This window comes from Diabrotica virgifera, chromosome 2 (assembly GCF_917563875.1).
Source record: "Diabrotica virgifera virgifera chromosome 2, PGI_DIABVI_V3a".
NCBI lineage: Eukaryota > Metazoa > Arthropoda > Insecta > Coleoptera > Chrysomelidae > Diabrotica > Diabrotica virgifera.
In genome coordinates, this window is record NC_065444.1 from 61,661,985 (window position 1) to 61,687,070 (window position 25,086).

A 25,086-nucleotide genomic window follows, 5' to 3' on the forward strand; every position below is an offset into this window, starting at 1 on the left:
AATGGATGGCCTGAATTGTCCAAAAATCGGGATACGCCTATTCTGCAATATCAAAATTTCAAATTGGATGCTTGCATTGTTGCCAAATTTGCTATTTTTCTGATATCCTTAGTCATTTTGGTTTTTTAAATATAACATTCCGTATATTGATTATTATTGGAATCCTCACTTCAATTAGAGTTCAACCGTATGTAACACTTACAGTATGGTATAACTAGACCCAAACCCAGACATCCAAAGTAAAAGTTATCCTTCAACATCAAATTATTCTATATGGTCCACATGTTGTTCAGTAAAAAGTCACACCATTTTGAGCGTCGGGTTTGGGGGGGGGGGCAGGTGGGGAGAAGTCGATAAATTAAGAGATTTTACGTTTTTCTTCAATATGTATTTATAAATCTATGCGATTTGGCGTAAACAATGTTCTATACAAAAATGTTCTACATTGAATTTTAAACAAAAAAGGTCCATGTCTAATCATTGTAAATCGAACGGTTCCGAATATTGGTCCGAAGAATTGGTCCCAAAAAAGGCCTAACCCCGTCATCCACAATAAAAGTTTTCCTCCAACACCAAATTGTTATATAAAATCCTTTATTAAAGGCATATTTGTTAAAATCCCTATACAGGGCTACATCAAAGACATAACTAGTTTTCGAATGGTTGACCGATCATCATCAGTGTAATCTTAGAATCTACATGCTAACCACCAAAGTAAAAATATTTGGGTATAAACCCTTTATAATTGAGTCGTCATAGAAACATATGAAGAAGATGTGATTTATAACATGGATGTACAAAATATCCAATGTTATACGCCCGAGGTACCAATGAGCTCAATCTGACAAGTTCACATCATGGCTGTATGGAAGCAAATTGTTATATGGTCCATATATTGTTCAGTAAAAAGTTACATCATTTTGAGCATCGGGATTGGGGGGAGGTGGAGGGGACAAATCATCAAATTAGTAGTTTTTTACGTTGTTCGTCAATAGTTCTAAACCTATGCGGTTTAGCGTGAACAATATTCTATACAAAAATGTTCTACATTAAATTTAAAACGAAAAGTTTACTGTTGGAAAGATATTCATGCGACATTGTTCATAGAAAGTTCAGATTGGTTTTCTCCGTATCAGAGATTTATATCACCTAGGCCTGTAGAAGCCTCTTGGTGAGGTTAACGTTTCTTCAAGGGCTTATCAGTAACATACCACCGGCCAATGGAATAGCAAATTATATTTAGAAAACACAATCTTGTTAAAAAAATTAATTTCTTTAGTAATAATATTATAATTTGTCCAAACAATATAAAAATATATGGAAAACCTCCACTTTACACCCTCCGTAACTCCGGAACGGAACGATTGATTTTAGAACAATAATTGTTTTAGAACATAATTATTATGCATAGAACCTTTTTTGTTTCAAATTTAATGTAGAACATTTTTGTATAGAATATTATTCACGCTAAACCGCTTAGGTCTAGAAATATTTACGAAAAACGTAAAAAGCTACTAATTTTTCAAAATTTTCCCTCTCCTGTCCCCCAAACCCGACGCTCAAAATGGTGTAAATTTTTACTGAAAAATATGTGGACCATATAGAACAATTTGGTGTTGAAGGATAACTTTCACTTTGCATGTCGGGTTATGCCTTTTTTGGATCAATTGTATCATACTATTGGTAGTTGTAGTCACGCAAGACTTAAACAAATAAAACTTCTCAGTACCAAACAGTTTTGAAGTAATTCAGTGAATATAAGAAGGATAATGCTGTAATTTTGATATTAATAATGCATAAAATTCAATAGCTTGACGTTTATTAAAAATTTTTGTAAAATAAGTTGTATTAATAACTAAAGCTATTCCCTCTTTGGCTCAGTGGTAAAAGAGCTTGAGTCGCTTTATTATATCAACCACTTATGTTGTTTGGTTCAGCCGCCTAAGGGCCTCCTCATTTATAACTCTGTCGACCCAGCTTATTCTTAGTAGTCATTTGTGTATCCACACCTCAAAGGCTTCCAAGCGTTTAAGCATAGCCTCACTTAGAGTCCACGCTTCCCCTTCATGCAGTAGCACTGGAAAAATACCAGCACAATGTCACTCGGACGCGAAGGTCAATACTAAGATTGGGACTGCAAAGTACTTTCTCATTTTTACAAAAGTAGCTCGGGCTTGTTCTGTTAGGCTTTTAATTTCTGCGGTTGGATCCCAGCTCCCATCGATATATTACTGCCGAAATATATGAGTTTTTCTACTAAAAAGTACAGTAAAGTAAAATATAGGTGTAATTTAGTATGAACGTGGCTATTTCTTTTTGTAAATGTGATGGTCTTGGCAGAGCCAATAACCCAGACATTTTGTTATTTTAAAAACAAAATTTTTTTTTTCAATCAGAGGATTTTTTTTTGTATTTCTAACTCTAAATACTACATACGTGGGTGAATCAAATATGAACCGACCTTTCGGTCCCCGCTTAGCAAATACTGGCAATATGCCTAAATTAGTTCTGTGGTGGGAGGTTATAGTCTAATGTGTGACTGCGAGCTACTGCCTATTCTCTAACGACGTGCAGTCAGTTACTGCTGCGATGAGCACGAGAATAGTGCCATGTTCGGTTGCACAATGCATTGTTATCAAATTCCTTGCAACAGAAAATGTTGGTCCGGCTAAAATTTGGCGAAGATTAAAAAATCAATAAGGGGAATCAACACTGTCCAGTACACAATAGGGATGGCGGTTTTTGACAAAACACCGGTTTTCGGTTATACCGGTTTTTTTTGCTTACGGTTTAACCTGGCGGTTATAACCGGCCAAGAAAAACCGGTTTTTCCAAAAACCGGATTCGGTTTTTTAATCCAATAGGTTACAATGTTACATTTACAATGCACTTTAGTTTGCGATACTCCACTCGACTCGATACACGATATCAATATGATCAAAATTAGTACTATCGAAAGAACATCAATATCAATATAAATAAAAAACAATTTTTAATAAAACCATTTTATTCTATTAATTATTATATTTATTTATTATTTTATTATTATTATATATTTATTGATTATTATTAAATATAATATAGCGTAAGATTAATATACCTATACATATTGCAATAATATACAATTTAACCCAACCATTTTAACTTATAAAAATTTCCTAGACTCTTTCAAATGGGATTTAAAAAAAATAATATCAACATAAATATTTTAATGTTGTTCTAAAGCTATTTTCTTGTGGCATTTTTATAATAAATTAGTGTTAATGGAAAATAAGCCACAATTTTACCAAAAATATGATTTTATTAACGTTTCGAAGCAGGAACGCAACTCATAAATATCGGCGATATCATTTTAAAGTCTTCTACTTTAAAAGTATAATATACGTCTGAATTGCCAATATAAATGAGTCAGATTAAATAAATTGTTAGAAGAATTTTTTTATTTAGCAACAACATTTTTGTTTATTTTAGTAGTATTTTGTATTTTGACAATGAAACCCGATTTGGGCTTCGAAACGTTAATAAAATAATTTTTTTGGTAAAATTGTGGCTTATTTCCCATTAAAACTAATTTATTAAAAATATTTTACTTAAAAATAAATTGGATAATGCAATAATTTATCTTTTATTTTTACTACCATCAAAAAAAATATCTTATATTTCTTTGACCACGTTTGTATATTTGTATAATAGGTACATTTTAACTCATTTAATACTTCTTGTATGGATGTATCGTTTTGAAAACGTAGGGAAATCCTTGGAGATTCGTATTCGTGTAATCGGTAATTCGATATTCATAGTCAGAATATTATTTTTGGTAATCAGAAAAGGTCATTCATCCACTTTCAATGTCAAGAGTCAAGTGTGAAGAATAGATGATGCTTGCGTCTACTTCAACGAGATCACTTCTTATGTAAATATTATGATTGCAAATACCTTTTCAACTAAATATAATAGAACTTAATTGTTTCTGGCTGATATGAGTTTGGACTTTCAGTTTGCTTCTGTATTTATAAAATAAAATTTGAATTATTGTTTTGTTTGGAATAATTACTTGAGAATAATAATTATGATTGGGATCCTAAATAATACCTAACCTAATCCTAATCACTGTAAAAACCTAATAATCGGTTTTTACTTTAAAAAGAAAAACCGGTTATAACCGAGACAAAAAAACAACGGGTAAAACCGGATATTGCTAAGTAAAAAACCGGTTTTAGGTTAAAACCGGTAGTTTTTCCCATCCCTAGTACACAAGTGAACTTTTGGCAAAAATAAGTTCGTGGAGGACGAGATGCAGTGCAAAACAAAACTCATCAACGGCGTCCAAAACAAGCAAGTCTCAGGAAAATATTAACGCCATGCGTGACCTTATTACGACAGTGTTTTGGGATTATCGTGGCGTTTTGTTGCTGGATTTTATTCAAGAGAGACGGACCATTAATGCCGCTTATTACTGTAGTCTTTTGGACCGGTTCGAGCTGCCTATAGGTCCAAAAGACGGGGATGTTCTATACAAGATGTGTTGCTCTTGTAGCATGACAACGTCCGACCGCATACAGCTGCCCTAACACAAGAAAAAAATAGCAGAAATACATTGGAACATCCAGCATACAGTCCTGATCTTTCACCATGTGATTATAAGATGTTCTGTCCATTAAAAAATGCACCAGGCGGAGCGCGTTTTAATGATGATAATCAAGTGGAGCAATTCGTGAGCAATTGGTTAAATACCCGCCCTCATTCTTTTTATGAAAATGGAATACAGAAACTTCCTAGCTGCTAGTAAAAATGCATACATAAGGAAATAATGTATATAGAAAAATGAAGTATTGTTTAATTGTTGTAAAATTATAATTCAATAAAAAGTTATTAGCAAAGGTCGGTTCATGTTTAATTCACCTCTTGTAACTAACAAAAGTGGCTATTAAAATAAAAATTTACTCTTTTCAATACAATAAAAGTTACATTTCTATAATGTTATTAAAAACAAATATTACCTCCGTCATTCCTGAATGAAAACTGTCTTGAAAATAGGACGGTTGAAATAAAACTAGTAAATAAAAATTCCAAGATCTGCAGAAATTCGCTACGAAGATGGCATAACAAGGAAGTGATGTGAAAAATGATTTCCATGGTGTATTAGTTAAAGTTGGAGCCACATAGTGTTGGTGTGCAGTATCTAGAGAATTTTCTATGAAGGCTAATTCTTTGATATCTATACATGTATGATACGCTGGTTTCTCAAAAACTAACCAAAGCCAGGAAAGATACCTAAAAATAAGAGAAACAATTTTTATATATATATCAGTGACATTAGAAGTGTTACACCCAGAAGAAATAATTTCTTGAACTTATTTTTTTGCAACAGAATGACTATAATAATTAAGCCATTCTATATTAACAATACCAATGCTTTATCTTTTATACTGAAAATAAAGTTTTACCTTTTATATTTTTTTGTAAAGAAACCGATTTATGAAGACCAGCTGATACAGAAATTTTTAGTTAATTGTATTCAGCGTAAGAAAATGACTTGAGCTCAAAGACACCAACATTACCATGATACTACGACAACCAGAGATAAAGCCACTTCGAGAACAACTTTTAACCGGTGCGCGCATGACGTCAGCGCCCGACAAAATTGTACGGAGAGTTATGGGAAAGCATAGAGTTTTGGGAAAGCATAAGGTTTTATACATTCTCGTGTTATTAAATAACTGAAATTGTCGTTCGTCTGTTCTGTTACACTGTTTGTTTGGTTTATACTTTGGTGAATTATTATAATCATACCAGTAAAATAATACCATATACTATGTAGGTACTGTACTAAAAAACGTAATAGTTTTTTCACTGCAAAAATTTAAGAGGTCTCTTGACATGCAGAAAACTTTAAATAAACCGCGTCAAATAAAACAAATGATTAACAAATAATAAAAAAACTAAGGTTTCAAAAAAGTATTAAAATTTCAAAAACAAAATTAAGTAGATAGATTTAGATGGATTTAAAGAGGTGGCCGTTTAGCCTATTCCACTGCTACCTTTTCAGATCTATTGTGGTCCTCTAATTCTAGATTACATTCTTTAGTCTGGCCCTTTTTAAAAGATCCAATAAGCCCCAATTCTCACCGCACATTGTTCTACATTTGCCCAAGGACATAGTAGCTTTCTATGTGGTTTTCAGGATGTGAGTATTCCATTTCAGCCTATGATGAGTATAAACCCCAAGGTATTTTGTTTTTTTTGGCAAATTAAATCTCTGTTTCTCCCAGCACCGGTAGTTTTAAGCCTTCTAGTGCTGTCCTTTGGGTACAGTTGGCGATTTGTTTTCTGAGCATTGACTATCAGTCTCTCTTATTTACACCGGTCGTCAACTATATGTGGGGCTGCTTACATTCTCCCAGACACCAGCTGGGCAAACCTGCCCCTGATGACGATTGATATATCGTCAGTGTATCCTAGACATACCATCAAAATCGGCAAAGAAAACGAAATAGCCGAAATAAAAAGACGCATACAATTGTCTTGGGTAGCTTTCGGCAAGTTAAGCTTTATCTTGAAGAATAGAGATATACCAATGTGTCTAAAACGTAGAGTTTATGACAAATGTATCTTGCCTGTAACTACATATGGACTGGAGACCATGGCCTTTACAAAGAAAACCTTAGAACAGCTCAGTACAACTCAAAGAGCGATGGAAAGGGCCATGCTAGGGATTAGTTTGAGAGACAAAATTCGAAATATCGACATTCGTGAAATAACAAAGATTACTGATGTCGCAGAACGTATAGCAAGGCTCAAGTGGCAATGGGTCGGACATGTTGCCCGAGATAATCCCGAAAAATGGACACAGAGACTAACAAACTGGAGACCAAGAGAGAACAGGCGAGGAGTAGGTAGACCGCAGAAGAGGTGGGCAGATGATACCAAACAAGTCGCGGGCAAGCAGTGGATGAGAATTGCCAAGAGTAGAAATCGATGGAAGCAAATGGAAGAGGCCTATGTCCAGCAGTGGACGAACACAGGCTGAAGAAGAAGAAGAAGTATCCTAGACAAAAAGTCTTCTGTGAAAAGGTTTTTAAGATCCAATACAGAAGTAAAAACTTCGAGATGTATTCTGGTATAAAATCGTTTATTTAAAAAAAATTTTTATACCAGAATACATCTCGAAGTTTTTACTTCTGTATTGGTTTTTGTAAACTATGGTATACAGCCAACTATTGGGATTTTCCCATTGAGTTTTTAAGATCATCTACCAAGGTTGCTCAAAGTAGAGGTGACGGAACTCCTTCTTGTGGACAGCCTCCACCTACTCTTGCTTTGATGGTTGCTTTAACTAGAGTTGATATTACTATCTTATTCTCCATATATTACCTTATCTATCTGCATATTACCGCAGGGATTTTTTATCGACTATCTATGTACTCTAGATCTGCTAAATTTAGTTTCAACAGGGCCACCAGAGAAGGGTGCAATCAATGATTACACACCCCCAATCAATGGGGAGTACCCAGCGGTCTTGCACATCCCTCGGCCTTAAAAAAAACAAAACAAAAAGAAACAACAAAAAACAAAACAAAAACAAAAAAAACAATATTACATTTGATTCATTTTACTTAACGATTTTTAAAATTTTTTTTTGTATTTCAGACTTTTTTTTTCAACTTTTGGTCCAAAACTCGCATTAGAAAATACATCCGACATCTAAAAAATAGTTTTTTCACATCACCAGATATTTTAACATCAACTGGTCTTTCCAATAAAGATTTTTGATAAGTTTTGATGCCAACTTTAATAGTGTCCCCATTGAATTGGCAAAAAATATTTTCTAGTTCACGACAGTTCGTAAGTAATATTTCTGAAGGCTTCACCATATCCCCTTCTGAGAGATGATTTACCCACGAGGAAGAAGTGTTACTATTTGTAGAACTGCCCAAACTCTCTTCATGTCGTAGCTTTTCAAACCAGCTAAATTTTCTAGTCCATCATGATACAACTCTTCCATTTCAAAATATGTTTGATGGTTTTCATTTTCTGAAGTTACTGGAAGATTTAATTGACTAAAGAGTGGTTCGGTTATCATCACTGAATCTACTACGTCATTGTTGTAACAATCAAGATTCAAAGAGCTTCCTGCTTTCATGTTTTGAAGCGACATGTTTGTTGTTTCTGGTAGGTTACTTACATTAGCTGAGAGTGAAATAACTTCATCGTTCCGACCCATAAAATTACGAAGACGGTATTTAAATTGCAAAGGAGACGGATAATCATGTAATCATGTAAATCTCTAATCGCACGTATTACTGAGAATAGTCCTTCTAAGCAATCTTGATTTAAATTATATGTTGTTATATAATTGATGTTGAAATGTTTTTTTAAATCTAGAAAAAGTAGTCGCAAAATATTTAATACTAACAATAATACCATGCTGAAAGGGCAGTAATGACTATTTCTAATTATATTTAAGAATTTTATCCCGAAAATATAGCTTTATGCTTTCCGAAACCTTTCGCAAACTGCATAAAAATAACAAACCCAAGTTAAAAATCGGACATTTGACCTGGCGTTTGTCGGTCAGTGACGAAGGCGTAGAAGAGAGAGACAGGCTTATTCATGCGCGTGGCTTTATCTCTGGTTGTCGTAGTATCATGAACATTACCACCATGTTAGCGATTCTGACAGCGTATAATTATCGCGAAATTGGCCATCGTGTTAATTGTACGGCAATGACGGTTATGCGTGTGTATCATATGTGGACACATGAAGGTAGAGGAACACGAAGATGACCAACTGGTCAACCGAAGCGTGCCACAGAGCGTCAAAATACTACTACTATTTTAGACTACTCGCTCTGCGAGACCATTTTGTTAACGCGTCAAATCGCTGACCATATGGTTTGAAGTAGAAGGTAGACCTGCTACTATGCGTACACTACACCGTCGCATTCGAGCCTTTGGACTGGTTTCTTTCCGCCTTTAACTGCGGAGCACTGTAATCAACGTTTGAAATGGTACGAACAACGGCAAGATTGGGTATCAAAATTTCTTAATGTAGTATTCAGCGATGAATCGCGATTTTGTTTAGGAAAGCATGATGGCTGCAGTATGGTAAGACACTGCCGTGGAGAGCGACGTTATATCGGATTTGCTGTTGAGAGGCATGTACACAGGACAGTTGGAGTAATACTTTGGGAGCTATTGCCTTTGGTAGCCGATCACCACTTTTATTTATTCGAGGCAGTATGACAGCTGCGCGTTATGTTCATGACATCTTATAAACCAGTTTACTGCCTTATCTAGTCGTCCGCCGACATGTCCTTTTCAGTAAGACAACGCCTATCGCTCGTCGATTGCTCGTCGAACTATGGACTTTCTTCCAGAAGCTGGCCGTTAATGTTTTGCTGTAGTCACTCCGTTCTCCGAACTTAAATCCTATTGAACATGTTTGGTATATGATGGAAAGGAGACTGTCCACTTTGCATCATCGTTCACAGACTCTTGCACAGTTAATCCATGAAGTTCACGTTAGCGTTTAATACTTGATGTAAATCTACTATGCTTCCCAAAAACTAAGTTCAAGAAATTATTTCTGCCAGGTGTAACACTTCTAATTTCACTGAGTATGTTATATAAAATAATTGAAAAGCCAAATACAGTGATGAGCGAGCTAATAACCGGTGAAATAGCTCAAAAGATGGAAAATGTATTAAGTTGTGAGATAAAAAGAAATGCAACTAGTGGAGGTGGGATTTTATCGATATTAACTTACAATTTACATTACCATTATGGATAGTTTCCACCTTTACACCTTTAATCGTGAGTTAGTTAACTTCGGTCATAATTCTACTATGACGTTCTTTCAAACCTAGTTTTAATAAGTTGTGTAGTATGTCTTCGTCTTCTTTTGTTTATTGGCCTCTACCTGCATGGGTATTTGGCTAGTCCATCGTCTTGGAATAAAGGAATAATCCCTTATTCACCTACAATTTAGAGTTGATATCGGACAAATGCAACAAAGGTAAAAACTTTTCTCGTACAGGGATAACTGCCGACCATTACACAATCTGCTTCTACTTCATCTTCTCGTTCTTTAGTTAATTGGCAATTTTAAATTGTCATGGGACAAATACAACAATGGCAAAAACCTTTCTAGCACAGGGACAACTACCGATCATTACAAGATTTCCCTGGTGTAAGCTGGGCGAATTATCTCGAGGGATATAACCCAATAAAGGAAGAAGAAGATCATTACAAGATTTCGTAATGTGGCCTCGGTTAGTTGAAGTGAAGAACCCAGATGATTACAAAATGTTATTATTACAAAATATTGTATTGTTATTTCACCCAGATTTGAATTATCTAATCGTATGTAATTTTTGACATATTGTTCAAATTATTTATTATTTTATCCATTCATTTTCAATATTTTGCTTTCCTCATAACTACGTATGATGTTAATATGACATTAACATTTTTTTTTTCGCATAAAGTAAAAATCAAATAAAGACAATAAAGCAAAATAAAAAGGGTTTAATTAGTAGTAACTTTTTATTCTAAAATTAATTTCTACCATGATTTTAGACGTCTCGCATTCACTCCTGTCACTACATAATTGTCGAAGGTTGTTTTAAATCCCACATTTGTGACTTTTTTGCAATAATTAAATATTAAAATTTGAAATTATTGTGTTACTAACTATAAATTGTAGATGATTAAGGGATTTCTCCTTTATTCTGATATGATGAGCTGGCCAAAATACCCATGCAGGTAGAGGCCAAAAAACCAAAGAAGAAGAAGACCTACATAACCTGATAAAACTGAGTTTCAAGGAACGTCATACATAGAATTAGAATTATGACCGAAGTTAACTAGCTGACGTTTAAAGGTATAAAGGCGGTAACTATCCATAATGGTAATGTAAATTATAAGTTAATAACGATAAAATCCCACGTCCAGTAGTTTCATTTCCTCTTATCTCAAAACTTAATACATTTTCCATCTTTTGAGCTATTTTGCCGGTTATTGGCGCCCTTATCACTGTATATGGCGCATGGAGTACAATTCGGCAAACCTTTCGTGCATGAATCAGTATCGGTATGAATAGTTATAACATAACGTAATATCTGCATCCCTGCTTCGTCAGATACTCGGGCTGATACGAACTCACACACGGAATGTCCGGCGAATGGGCCATATCCTTGTGTGTTTGTATCAGCCCGAGTGATTGATTGTCATCACTTTTTTCACCTTGCATTTTGTTCAGAATTGCATGTTTATTTTTTTATGAACCGATCTTTAAGAGGTTAATTTTCTACTCTTCCTCGCCTCTTTCCGTTATGAGTTCTCCGTTTTCGTCCTCCACAGCACTCTATTCTTCCAGTCACCTTCTCTGAGGTCTTTATCTATCATAGCATTTCATCTCATAGTAAGTCTTCCTCTCCGACTTCTTCCCGGCGGGTCCGCCATTATTTTCGGACACCTGTGCTCTCCATTATTTGTACCGGGTGTCCCAATAAGAATGGCTCTCGGCCATATCTCAGAAACCGTTTATACTACAGCTTTGGAAAAAAAAAATTTATAACAAAAGTTGCCTCGAGAAAAGCCTGGAAATTATTTTCATAATTGTAAGTCCTCCGCTAGAGAGCGTAATTGAATATCAAAAATTAAAAAATCGAAATATTACAAAATTTGCCTAATGAAAGGGCACTGGAAATCCAATCATCGTATTCTTCATAAAATTCTGCGCATATTTTATTCACAAGTTTAGGTCTACCTGTGCAAATAAGAGGTGGGGGTGAGTGAGAACCTTGTTATGAAAAAATCGCTGGAAGTCCGGTTCTGCTTAATCGATTTTTGCAAACTTGGTCTTGTTGAAAACAGCTCTTTTTTGTCAATGTAATAGTTATAATTTACAAACAGCCTATTACGTAATATGCCGGCTAGGAGGCTCTATTTATGTTTTTTTAGAAATCTAGTTTTCTTTGGAAAATATTAAATACAAGTATGTATTTTTTTCCTGTATTACAAAATAAGATCAAATTAGCAACAGAATATCGAAAACCGCATGTCGATACCTTTTTCTATCTCGAGATATCTTAAGAAACGTGTAAATTTTAAACATAACTGTTGCTGTCATATAAGTGGAAATATATAGAAGCAAGTAGTGTGCTATGGAAAAAAAACAAAGAAATATTGTCCAGATGTCACCGTATATAATGAATCAAAACAACAATAAGATAAATAACACTATAAAATATAACAAAAAAAGAGTGTGTGTACTTTGTACGCGCGTAAGAAGTTATACTTCTATTATTATGATTTTAACGGAATAAATATATTTTAAACAGTTTAATTTTATTTTTATTTGAATATTGAACTGATCTTAATACTTAACATAATACCAATACTTAAAAATAGCGTTAATATGTAAATTTTTATGAATTGTTGCCTCCGCGCATTTGCTTTTCTCTCGATGAATCATAGAAAATGTAAAAACGTCAGATTTTCTACACAAATTTTTAATTTTTATTTCATTATATATTAATACTAATTATCCTATTCTCAACTAAGATAAATACATAACTGTTATTGTCACCGGTAAACTAATTTAAGGAAGTCAAAATGGAAACAAATAGTGTGCTATGGGAAAAATAGAACGATTAGAAGTATTACCTTCAAAAAGTCATCATGTGTCAAATTATGTGTCAAATCAGTAAAACATAATTTTTTTAACATTTTAACATTTAACATTTTGTACTATTCTACGTATTAACGTTATTTTTAATTTTTGATATTATTTTAAGTATTAAAATTATTATAATATTTAAATAAAAATACAATTAAACAGTTTAAAATATATTTTTTTCGTTAAAATCATAATAATAGATGCATAATTTTTTTTTTGTATAAAGTACACACACTTTTTTTGGTTATATTTTATAGTGTTATTTACCTTATTTTGTTTTGATTTATTATATGCCGTGACATCTGGAAAATGTTTCTTTGTTTTTTTCTAAAGCACACTACTTGCTTCTATATATTTCCACTTATATTATGACAGCAACAGTTATGTTTAAAATTTACACGTTTCTTAAGATATCTCGAGATATAAAAAAGGTATCGACATGCGGTTTTCGGTATTCTGTTGCTAATTTGGTCTAATTTTGTAATACAGGAAAAAAATACATACTTGTATTTAATATTTTCCAAGGAAAACTAGATTTATAAAAAAAAATAAATAGCGCCTCCTAGCCGGCATATTACATAATAGGCTGTTTCCAAATTATAACTATTACATTAACGAAAAAGAGCTGTTTTCAACAAGACTAAGTTTGCAAAAATCGATTAAGCAGAACCGGACTTACAGCGATTTTTTCATAACAAGGTTCCCACTCACCCCCACCTCTTATTTGCACAGGTAGACTTAAACTTGTGAAATAAAATATGCGCAGAATTTTATGAAGAATACGATGATCGGATTTTCAGTACCCTTTCATTAGGAAAATTTTGTAAAATTTCGATTTTTTAATTTTTGATATTCAATTACGCCCTCTCGCGGTAGACTTACAATTATGAAAATAATTTCCAGGCTTTTCTCGAGGCAACTTTTGTTATCAATTTTTTTCCCAAAGTTGTACTATAAACGGTTCCTGAGATATGGGCGAGAGCCATTCTTATTGGGACACCCGGTACATGCCCGTATCACTACAGCGCTTTGTTTTCCAACTTTTTGTAATTGAGCATTCTACTCCATTGTGTTCCATATTTCCTCTGTTTTTATTCTTTGTTCTCTGATAATTTGTAGAGATCGTCTTATAAAGTCCAATTCAACTGTTCGTATTTTATTTTATACTGTTGTTGTCATTGGTCATACTTCTGCTCCATATGCAGAATCACATCTTTCAGAGCATAGTGCTCCATAGAGTACTATACTCTGAAATATCCTTTCTTTTTGTTTCCTTTGGTTGGGGTGTTGTTCCATATTACTCCATGGAGTGCTGTTGTAGCATGTTTTCGTCGTGGTATTTTCATTTCTATATCTTTCATACAAGTACCATCTCGATTTATCATTGACCCTAAACACTTACATGTTTTACATCTCTTAATAGTCTTTTTTAAACTTCAAATCTGCAACCTCAGATATCTAATACAAAAGTATTCGGCTTACACATGTGTATCTTGAGTCGCCATAGCTCATACCCTTTCTTTAATTTCCTTATCATATATATTCCATGTCTTCTCTGTCTTGTGCAAAACTGATTTGGTCATTGGCAAAAAATAATGAATGTAATATAATTTCTCTTACTGGTATGTCTATTGCTCCATATTTTCTATATTTAAAAGCTATTTGATGTACCTATATGTTGAAAAGTGTAGGTGATAGATCACATCCCTATTTGAGGCCTTTTGTTGCGGTGATTGGTTTGTTCTTTCATTGTCTATCCTTATTTGCACCTAAGTTTCTTGATATAGTTCTTGTGTTATATTGACACATTATTCTCTAATATGCATTCTTCTCATTGCTTCCCACAGTTGTTTCCTGGGCACGCTATTATATGCTTTGTCTAAGTCGATAAAGTCATATGTGTTTTAATGTTTTTCTCTTTGTTCTTTTCTATCAGTTTTCGCATGATGAATATAAGTATTATCTCGACATGATCTGGATTTTCGGAATCCGGCTTATTCTTCGCCGTAATGGTCCATGTGCTGTTCTACTTTTCTTTTATAATTTTATAGTTTTCTCGCTCAATAAAATAAATCATTAAGCAGGAAACTAGTCAGTTTTTAATTTTTGACGATCTACAGAAAACTGTAAATTCCATATTAACACCTTTTCTTATACAGGGTGTTTCATTAATAATTGTCCCTATCGTAACTGGAGAAACCTTAGCACAAAATACGAAGATTTAACTTAAAACGCTTAAATAAAATGTGTTTCCTTACTGAGTTACAGGGTGTTTTATCTAAAAATTTAAAAACTATTTTTGCTCAGCATTTTAAAACTATTCGACGTATCCTTTTCATACTTGACAAGAAGTATAGGTACTATACACACTACTAAATTATGTTAAACAAACGTATCTGGCTATTACCAGAGGCGTGCGACGGGGGAAAGTGAATGGTTGACCCTTTCCAAATTCTACGCCACTGGCGAAATTGCTATTTTAGTTCAATTTTTGGATTCTCCAATATTTTCTATGAAAATATTATACTCTTCATTCGTAACGATAAAGTCATTAGTTTTCGAGATATTTGAAGTTAAAAATTAAACTAAACGGTTATTTTGATTAATGTATTGTGTCGCTTCATTTTTAATTTCAAATATCTCGAAAACTAATAATTTTATCGTTACGAATGAGAAGTATATTATTTACACAAAAAATTTGCAAAATCAAAAATGCACACTAAAATAGCAATTTCGTCAGTGGCGTAGAATTTGGGAAAAGTCAACCAGCCACTATCCCTTGTCGTACGCCTCTGGTAGTAGCTAGAAAAGTTTATTTATCTTAATTTAGTAGGGTGTACAGTACCTACACTTTCTGCCAAGTATGATAAGGATATGCCAAATAGTTTTAAAGTACTGGGTACAAATAATTTTTAAATTTTAATCATATGAATCATATCATAAATTAATCAAAATAACTGTACCGTTTCATATTTAACTTCAAATATCTCGAAAACTAATGACTTTATCGTTACCAAAGAAGAGTATATTATTTATCTAGAAAGTATTGGAGAATCTAAAAATGGCACTAAAATAGTAATTCCTCCAGTGGCGTAGAATTTGAGAAGGGTCAACCATTCACAATCCCCTGTGGTACGCCTCTGGTAGAAGCTAAAAACGTTTGTTTATCGTAATTTAGTAGAGTGTCTAGTAGTCGCACTTTGTGCAAAGTATGAAAAGGATACGTCGAAAAGTTTTAAAATGCTGAGCAAAAATAATTTTTAAATTTTTAGATAAAACACCCTGTAACTCAGTAAGGAACCACAATTTATTTAAGTGTTTTAGGTTAAATCTTCGTATTTTGTGCTAAGGTTTCTCCAGTTACTATATGGACAATTATTAATGAAACACTCTGTATATGATAATATATAATGTCCTTTTAACTTACCAAAATATACCCATTATCCCGTAAAAGTAGAACGGAGCTAGAGGTCCGAAGTGCTCTATAAGTTCACCAGAAATTGGCATTGAGAACATAACCCCTGCATAACAACCGCTAAAGGCAAGGGTTGCTAGACGGGATCTTTCTAATGGAGGGGCCCAGTATCTCATTATACCGTGACATGCTGGATAGGTAACGCCCTGCAAATCAAGATGCCTTAAATTATCTCTGAAACAATATTAAATTGAACCAACTAGTACATACAGTGATTTATTAAGGATGAATTAAACGATAAAATTATCTAGATGTAGGTTAAATATAAAAAAAAGTTTACATGAACGTCAATTTGAAATTACACTCAGCGGCATGAAAAACGGCACCCCTTGACTTTTTTATACAATTGGCAAATCATACGTTATTTCTTTTTCTAACTTTTATTGATGAATGGCATGTTCTAATAGAGGGTTTTAAGATATGTTTTAGAAAGGAATTGCGTACAAAAAACTACTTTTATTTAAAGAAAACTATACAAACTTATAAATGATTATAAAAAAAACAAATTAGTACCTATTCCATTACTACAGCTTTACAAAGAGGCTGCGCACTTTTAATTGTTTTTACTATGACATTTCTGTTTATTAATGTTAAATTTTTTAGAAGGTAAAGTTTTCAATCCTAATAGCAACATTAATAATATTGAAAAATATTAAAAATATTATCTACTAAAAGATTTTTAAATTGAAAACTTATTGATCCATTTCCCTGGTAACACTTCCAAGGCTTCTAAAATATGCAAGCCAGATGGATGCTGCAGTGAAGACAAAAGGGAAGGAACTCTACACTATGCAATTCACGATCCCCGTCTGCAGCTTGGTAAAGTTCCAACGGAAAATGGACCTAGTTACTCTATAGGAGTAATCATCATCATCATCAATGGTGCTACAGCCCTATGAAAGAGCCTCGACCTTCCCAAGTCTATTACGCCAGTCAGTCCTATCCATTGCCAACCGTTGCCAGTTTGCTGCGCATATTTTTCTCCCATCCTCATCTACACCATCTTTCCATCTAAGTTTTGGCCTACCCCTATTTCTACTTCCCACAGGTTGTGACATAAGGATTCTTCTAGGAGGGTTGTTATGCTGTGATCTTGCTAGATGTCCTGCATATCTTAGTCGTCCTATTCTTATAAGAGATACTACGTCTTTTCCACCAAATATATGTTTATATCTGTGGTATACCTCGTAGTTGTACCTCCTCCTCCAAATACCATTTTCACAGATGCCACCGAATATGCCTCTCAGGATCCTTCGTTCAAATATAAGCAGAAGGTTTGCCTTGGATCTGCCTTGGAGATGGTCCATGTCTCCGATCCATATGTCAACACTGGTTGTATAAGGGTTTTGTATATGGTTATTTTTGTTTTATGGCTTATGTTTCTGCTTCTCATATGTCTACTCAGTCCAAAATAGCATATAGGAGTAATACTAATATAAAATAAAAATAAAAATGTATACCATTTTTTAATCAGTTGCAATGCGAAGGCAAAACAATCTTATTTTCCACTTAGAATACGTAGCGCAGTCCTGCACTCTGAATTGACGATTTTCGACAATAAGAGTCTGTCCAATAAGAGCCAAAAGTCGATTCAGAGTGCTGGACTGCGCTCCGTATTTTAAGTGAAAAATAAGATTGTTTTGCCTTCGCATTGCAACTGAATAAAAATGGTATACATTTTTATTTTTATTTTATATTAGTATTACTCCTATAGAGGAACTAGGTTCATTTCCGTTGGAACTTTACCAAGCTGCAGACGGGGGTTTTGAATTGCATAGTGTAGAATTCATTCCTTTTTGTCTTCACTGCAGCATCTATCTGGCTTGCATATTGTAGAAGCCTTGGAGGTGTCACCAGGGAAATGGACCAATAAGTTTTCAATTTAAAAATCTTTTAGTAATATTTTTAATATTTTTCAATATTATTAATGTTGCTATTAGGACTGAAAACTATACCTTTCAATTGCCAGATTACGCTAGTCACCAAATCCATACACGTCAGTTGCAATGTGGGGATAAGCTTTCATGGTTGGTCACTTCGAGTATAGAGCAGCAGACCTAGGCCTCTCCGATGATGACTTCAATAAGAGTCGAAAATCGTCGGTTCAGAGTGCTGGACTACGCTCCGTATTCTAAGTGAAAAATAAGATTGTTTTGCCTTCGCATTACAACTGAATAAAAATTGTATACGTTTTTATTCTTATTAAATTTTTTAGTATTTTAGTATAGTGCAATGTGTCTTGGTTTATTTATTTCTAGTGCATTTTTAGTGTGATTTTAGTATAGGTTAAACTGAATATTCGTGAGGATTTTCTTACTTCCCTTACAGTTTTAATTTTACTTCGTTTTAGAAAAATATTTATAGAAACATTTACATATTTTATGTGATTGTAAGTAAATAAATAAAACAGTTATTTAAAATCAAAATTTACTAATATTTTAAAGCGGCCGTATTTTATGAACCTGAGCATATCAATTTAAGTAGATACACACTTTCTTTATTTAGTCCAGGGTGCATCTGTTTTGAGATGGACGTTGAGAGGTGACTTATATTTTTTTGCAGAAATTGCTTGGAATTAACTCATAAAAGAATAACTGAGTTATCCTCTCACTCAAAAAGGTCCGAAACATGGTTGAAATAATCAAAATGTCAAAAAATTAAGGAAAAATTCGATTGTTTTCTTCGTTTTTTGATAATAACTTAGAAGTGTTCCCTTCCGAAAAAAGTTGCACCAACATAAAATTTGCGTAATTAAATTTCCTACGATATAGGATTAGTTAAAAATAATTTTAAGAATTGTCTCCCTTGTTGCAAAATAGCAATAATTGCGAAAAAAAAAACCATAAAAACAAGTATTCGAATCTTACGTATTTCAACCATTTATGCTACACTTAAAACCTTCATATTTTACCCAGAAAAAACTTTATGATATAGTAAAGTAAGACTGTAAATTTCATTAAGATCGGCTCAATGGATTTTGCAAAAAAAAATTTGCAATCCAGCTTTCGCAAAAAAATCATTTTTTCAAAATGTTACAGGACTGAAAATAAAGCAGACAGCAAGTTGATTTTTTTTAATTTTAGAAGAGTAAGAGTACTGTACCTTTCATTTTAAATTTGAAAAATTAAAATCGGTTAACTACCACGGCGTCAGGAATTTTTTTAAATAAACATTAATCTTTGGTGCTACGCGCAGGACAGCGGTGTTCGATTCACACAAGTTGATTTCCACCAAAATTTCTTCCAATCTTTATCTAATATATTATTTTTTTACTCTATCTTTTGTTGTATTTTAATATTTTAATTCCACAAAAATCAAACTAATTTGATTATTGTTTGTGAAATATTGTTTGTTTAAGCAATTGCATATGTTTAAGTATAATAAACTTTTATTCTCTAAGTTAAAATATATAAACAAAGAAAGTTTTTGCTAAAAAAGTGTAATTTCAAAGGACAGAGTATGCGTTTTTATTTTGCAAAAAACAAATTTATTTATTTATATCGAAATGTACTAAAACTTAAAAGTTATCAATCATTATCAAAGGTCATTGGAATGTCCAATCAGAGCAAACCTATCAGCTGTCCTGCGCGTAGCACCAAAAATTAATGTTCATTTAAAAAAATCCTGACGCCGTAATAGTTAACCGATTTTAATTTTGCAAATTGCAAAGGAAAGGTAGAGTATTCTTCTATATGCAAAAAATTTAACTTGCTGTCTGCTTTATTTTCAGTCCTGCAACATTTTGAAAAAATAATTTTTTTTTGCAAAAGCTGGATTGCAAAGTTTATTTTGCAAAATCTATTACACCGATCTTAATAAAATTTACAGCGTTGTTATATTATATCATAAAGTTTGTCTGGGAGAAATATGAAGTTTCTAAGTGTAGAATAAATGGTTTAAAAACATGTTCCGCACCTTTTTGAGTTGGAGGATAACTTAAATAATATTATTATATGAGTTATTTTCAAGCAATTTCTACAAAAAAAAATGAGTCACGTTTCAATATCCAAATGTACTAATATTTTTACAGATGCGGCCTGGTCTAATTATCATTAATAAAACTTACCTCTACTAAACCTTGCATAACTTTAACAACGATAAGAACGTCCGGTTTTTGATAAACAGCAGGAATAATAAGATTAAGAACACAAGAAGATGCAATTGCAGCTCCAAATAACTTGTTGGCTGGATACGCTGCCGCTATTAGGCCACCGGGGATTTGTGTCACGAAATAACCCCAGAAGATGGCAGCGTCGACAGCTGAAAGTGTTTCCGGGGTCCAAGTGTTGTTCTGGAAGTAAAACGGAAATGTTAGAAAGGGCGAGATAGTCAATTACGCATTTTAGTTTTAGACTCGGCTTAAGAAATATCGAGCTATCGAAAAAAATCATGAAGTAGGAAGAAACTGAAAGCTTCTTTGGTTGGTAAGTTAGTCACACATGAATTGAAAACATAACCCATTTTATTGTTTGTATTTTTTTTCTTTCTTTAAAATAAAATTTATATAAGGTACACAACAAATTTTGAGAAAATAATACTTCTAAAACACTCAGTATGTTTGAAATTGAATATAAATTATTACACTTATATAAGAAAGAAATTTTTTATAATAAAACGTTTTTATTATTTATAGGAGAGAATATAAAATAATTTGACGATATAAAATCCTTAAATTTCCAAAAATTACACTATAATAAAAAAGTACTTTTTATAATAACACGGTTTTGTAATACATATACAGGACACAACATGTTTCGAAAGAATAAAATAGGAATAATTTTTAGTAGGTGTATTAACTGTTAAAATTATAATTACAAAAATTACACTACTTAGTATAAAAAAGTACTTTATATAATACCGCTGTTGTTTAAAATGGCATATAATATTTATATTTATATATAATAATTAATTTATAAAATATGAATTTTAAGTATATCAACTTTTAATTAGTTATTAAAAAAATTAAAAAAAGATACGCAACAGCCATGGTCGAACTAGGCAACTCTCGATCTGCAGTCTAATGCCACTGACCCACCATCAATTTAGCATTAGCCCCATTTTTAAAATATGTAGTTTGAAAAAAAAAACGATTTTTCCATACAGGGTGATTGATTAGTGGAGTAAAGCTTCGTAGATCCGTTATAGTAATATGTAGATAGCAATAATAGTATATTGCTTTATGAGGCGGAGAAGCATGACTTTTCTTGACGCGCCCGATATTACGCGCCGAACGAAGTGAGGCGCGTAATAAAGGGGAAGTCAAGAAAAGTCGCTTCTTTGCCGAATAAAGTATACTACTTTTTCTTCAAACGTAGCAATTTTCAACCATAAATAGTACAATTCATACGCTATTTTTACTCGAAATTAACTGTGACAACTATCAAAGTCGTCTAGATGTTAGAAATTAAAATAATTAAGTCGTCGGTGGGATTTGCGTCTCCCTGGTTACAGTTGTTTGACAGTTGTTTGCAATTATTAAACCCTCATGATTCGCCAACATCGGGAATGATAGGGCTTTTCATCGATTGTCATTTGTTTCGAGCTTCTGTCAAATGTCGTATAATCCGTGTATAATATTAATATACACGGATTATACAACATCTGACAGAAGCTCGAAACAAATGACTGTGAATGAAAAAGTTGTGCTCGACCATCAGTATCATCAACAATTACCAATGCGTATCAAGAGTCGGTAACATTTTTGCACGGTTTCAATTTTGAAAATGCCTCATTAACTAATTGTACTTTTAATATTACTATAAATAAAAATGATGTTTAATTGTTGTTAATGACATTTGTATTGTTGCTTTGTGACATGTTTCATATTGTTGCCATGACAACATTTTTCCCTCCGCCGTAAAGAAATGGGAAAAAAACTGCTGCCGGCGGAGACATCAAACTTTGACAGGATCAAGTTAGATAAGTAATGTCATCATTATTTGACGTTTGAAGAAAAAAGTTAATAACAAAAATTGTAGCCAACTTTGATTACAGATTGATAATCAATAATCGTAAATTGTTATAGTTGAATTTTTAACCAAGAGGAGTAAACTAAAAAGACAGATTCACACCCAAAAAAGTTACTAGAAAAGTCACCAAATTCATCTTCTTTTTTCGTTGATCATATCAGCTTTAGATGATAATCCATACATATTATATTATATTAAAGAGTTCTAAAAACAACAGAAGTAGAATAAAAAACTAAAAATTAAACGAATAATGTAGAAAACACAGAAAATCGCCGATATACTAAATTAACCTATAAAATGACAGAAGTGACAAAATTTCATAAATGTCATTAGTGTCAAAATTTAATAACAGTGGAGTAAACTTGCCTGCGGTTGGACCAATTAGAAACAAGCATTACGGCGCCGTAAATTTAAATCACTCCTCTTGGTTAAAAAACAAACAATAGTTTTAGACAATTCAGTCATGGCTTACTTAAAATTTGGATAGATTTAGACCCGTAATTAATAATTTGCTCTGAAAAATGAAAATATCTCGAAAACTAATAAATTTAAACATAGGGATTGTTATATAAAAATTAAAGTACGGTAATGTCACTTTTGGATAATGACATAAAATATAGGGTGTTTCATTTAAAATTACTGAGAAAATAATGTACTTGCGTTTTTTACTTACCCTGTATTCAATATAAAGAAAATTAGCAATATCGATTATTTCTGAAAATTTTTTCATATAAAATTGGTTATAATTTTGTAAATACATACTAAACTTTTATATTTTTGTAATGGAGAAGTTAAGAAGATTTCGAATATAAAATAAAATACAGGGTGTTTCATTTAAAAAAAAATACCTTTGATCTGCCACTATGTTATCTAACACCCTGTAACATTCTAACCAATTTTTTAATGTGAAGTTCAAAGTTGCCTACAATTTTTTTATTAACTTTTATCGCTATCCATTACTATAACGGATTTACGGAGTTCACCCCACTAATCAATCACCCTGTATAATAGCAGTTAAATATTGCATTGTTAGCTAGTTCTAAGCTATTCTGAAAATTTGAGGTACCTAGGTAGCCTAGAACTATTTTTAAAATGGATTACAAAATTTGCGGAGACCGTGACAACAACCAAGCCAAGTATATAAAAACGTTTTAAAAAAATCACAGAAAGCTTAGTACCAGTATATTTCTTAGTATCTGCACTTCTGCACTTCAATATATGTAACAGTATTTTTAGAAGACATAATCCATCTTCTGTATAATAGAGAAGTTTCCCTAGATATCATAATAACTATTGTAAAATCTACCAAAACAACAAACTGGAAGCCAGAATAGATGGGCAACTTACAGAACCTACAGATATAGGCAGCGGAATAAGCGGAATAATACTCTTGAGTCACATGCTCTTTAATTTAATTATGGATGAAATCATCAAAAGCACCAACAAAGGAAGGAAATACAGAATGGGAAACAAAGAATTAAAAATACTCTGTTACACAGACGACGCAATACTGATAGCCCAAAATGAAGATAGTCTGCAAAGATTAATCCACAGTTTTAACATAAGACTAAAATAATTCATTATGATAATATCTTTACTAGTTTCCATCTCAGAAAACTAAAACAATAGTAATCAGTAATGAACCAATCACATGTAAAATAGAAATTAATGGCATTAGTATTGAACAAATAATGGAAATAAAATACCTTGGAATTACACTGTTCAGCTATGGAAACATGGACGACGAAGTGAGGAATCAAGTAAAAAAAGCAAATAGACTGAAAGGCTGCCTTAATAACACTATATGACGAAACCGACATATTAACACTGAGATGAAGTCAAGAATTTATAAAGCCAGTGTAAGAGCAATAATGAAATGACATATGCATCAGAAACAAGACTTGATACAGCCAGAACACAAAAACTACTAGAAACGGTAGCATTGAGGATACTGCGAAGAATTACAGAAAATACGCTGAGAGATCGAAAGGGGAGTGAAGGCATTACAAGAAAATGTAATGTAAAGTGTATAAACGAATGGACACTAAATAGAAAAACATAGTGGAATACCCACATAAGCAGAAAGGGGGAGACACTTTTGGTCAATATATATATATATATATATATATATATATATATATATATATATATATATATATATATATATCAATTTACAAATTATTGGGTTAACAACTGAAATGGAAGACTCAGTTAACAGTCGTTAACATCATCAGGGACGCTGAAATAATATAATAATATAATAATAATATTATAATAATATATATATATATATATATATATATATATATATATATATATATATATATCAAACAAATGAAATAGAGAATGTGGAAAAATCCCCTTACGAACAATTCACACATCCACCATTTCAGATCCACATATATATATATATATATATATATATATATATATATATAATCATATCCCTTCTACCATACAATGGTGTAGGGTTGCAACATTAATCTACCAAATTAACATATCTAGTTTTACATAGGTACTTACAAATATACAAATTACACTTTTACATCTAATTCTACATTTCTAAAATTAATTTCATTAATTCTATAAAAGTATCAGTTATCTATATACAAATTTTTTCCACTCTTTTCTGTCTTGTGCTATCGCTTTGGCATCTGTCCAGTTTGATCTTTTCTTTTGCAGAATGGCTCCTATTGCTTTATCCCATGTTTGTCTGGGTCTTCCTCTCTTCCTATTTTTTGATATTTTTGCTTCCCATACTCTTCGAACTGGTCCAGTTTCTTTCATTCGTTGTAGATGTCCCCACCAACATAATTGTCTTTGCTCTATATACTCCAATGTGGATGGTATTTTTAACTCTCTTCTTATGTCTACATTCCGTAGTCGGTCTAATTTAGTGACGCCTTTTACTCTTCTCAGGAACTTCATTTCCATGGCTTGGATCTTGCTTTTTTGTCG

At 32.6% G+C, this 25,086-nt stretch overlaps 1 protein-coding gene across 1 annotated transcript in view; it reads right to left on the reverse strand.

Annotated features, from left to right (window-relative positions):
- Positions 1-25,086, reverse strand: part of LOC114329304 (vesicular glutamate transporter 1) — a 56,765-nt gene that overhangs the window by 19,010 nt on the left and 12,669 nt on the right. The window contains exons 3-5 of the mRNA XM_050644766.1: positions 20,226-20,456; positions 16,112-16,305; positions 5,001-5,274 (exon numbers count right to left, since the gene is read on the reverse strand). Of these exons, the coding sequence (XP_050500723.1) occupies positions 5,001-5,274; positions 16,112-16,305; positions 20,226-20,456 (699 nt within the window). The remainder of the gene's footprint in view (positions 1-5,000; positions 5,275-16,111; positions 16,306-20,225; positions 20,457-25,086) is intronic.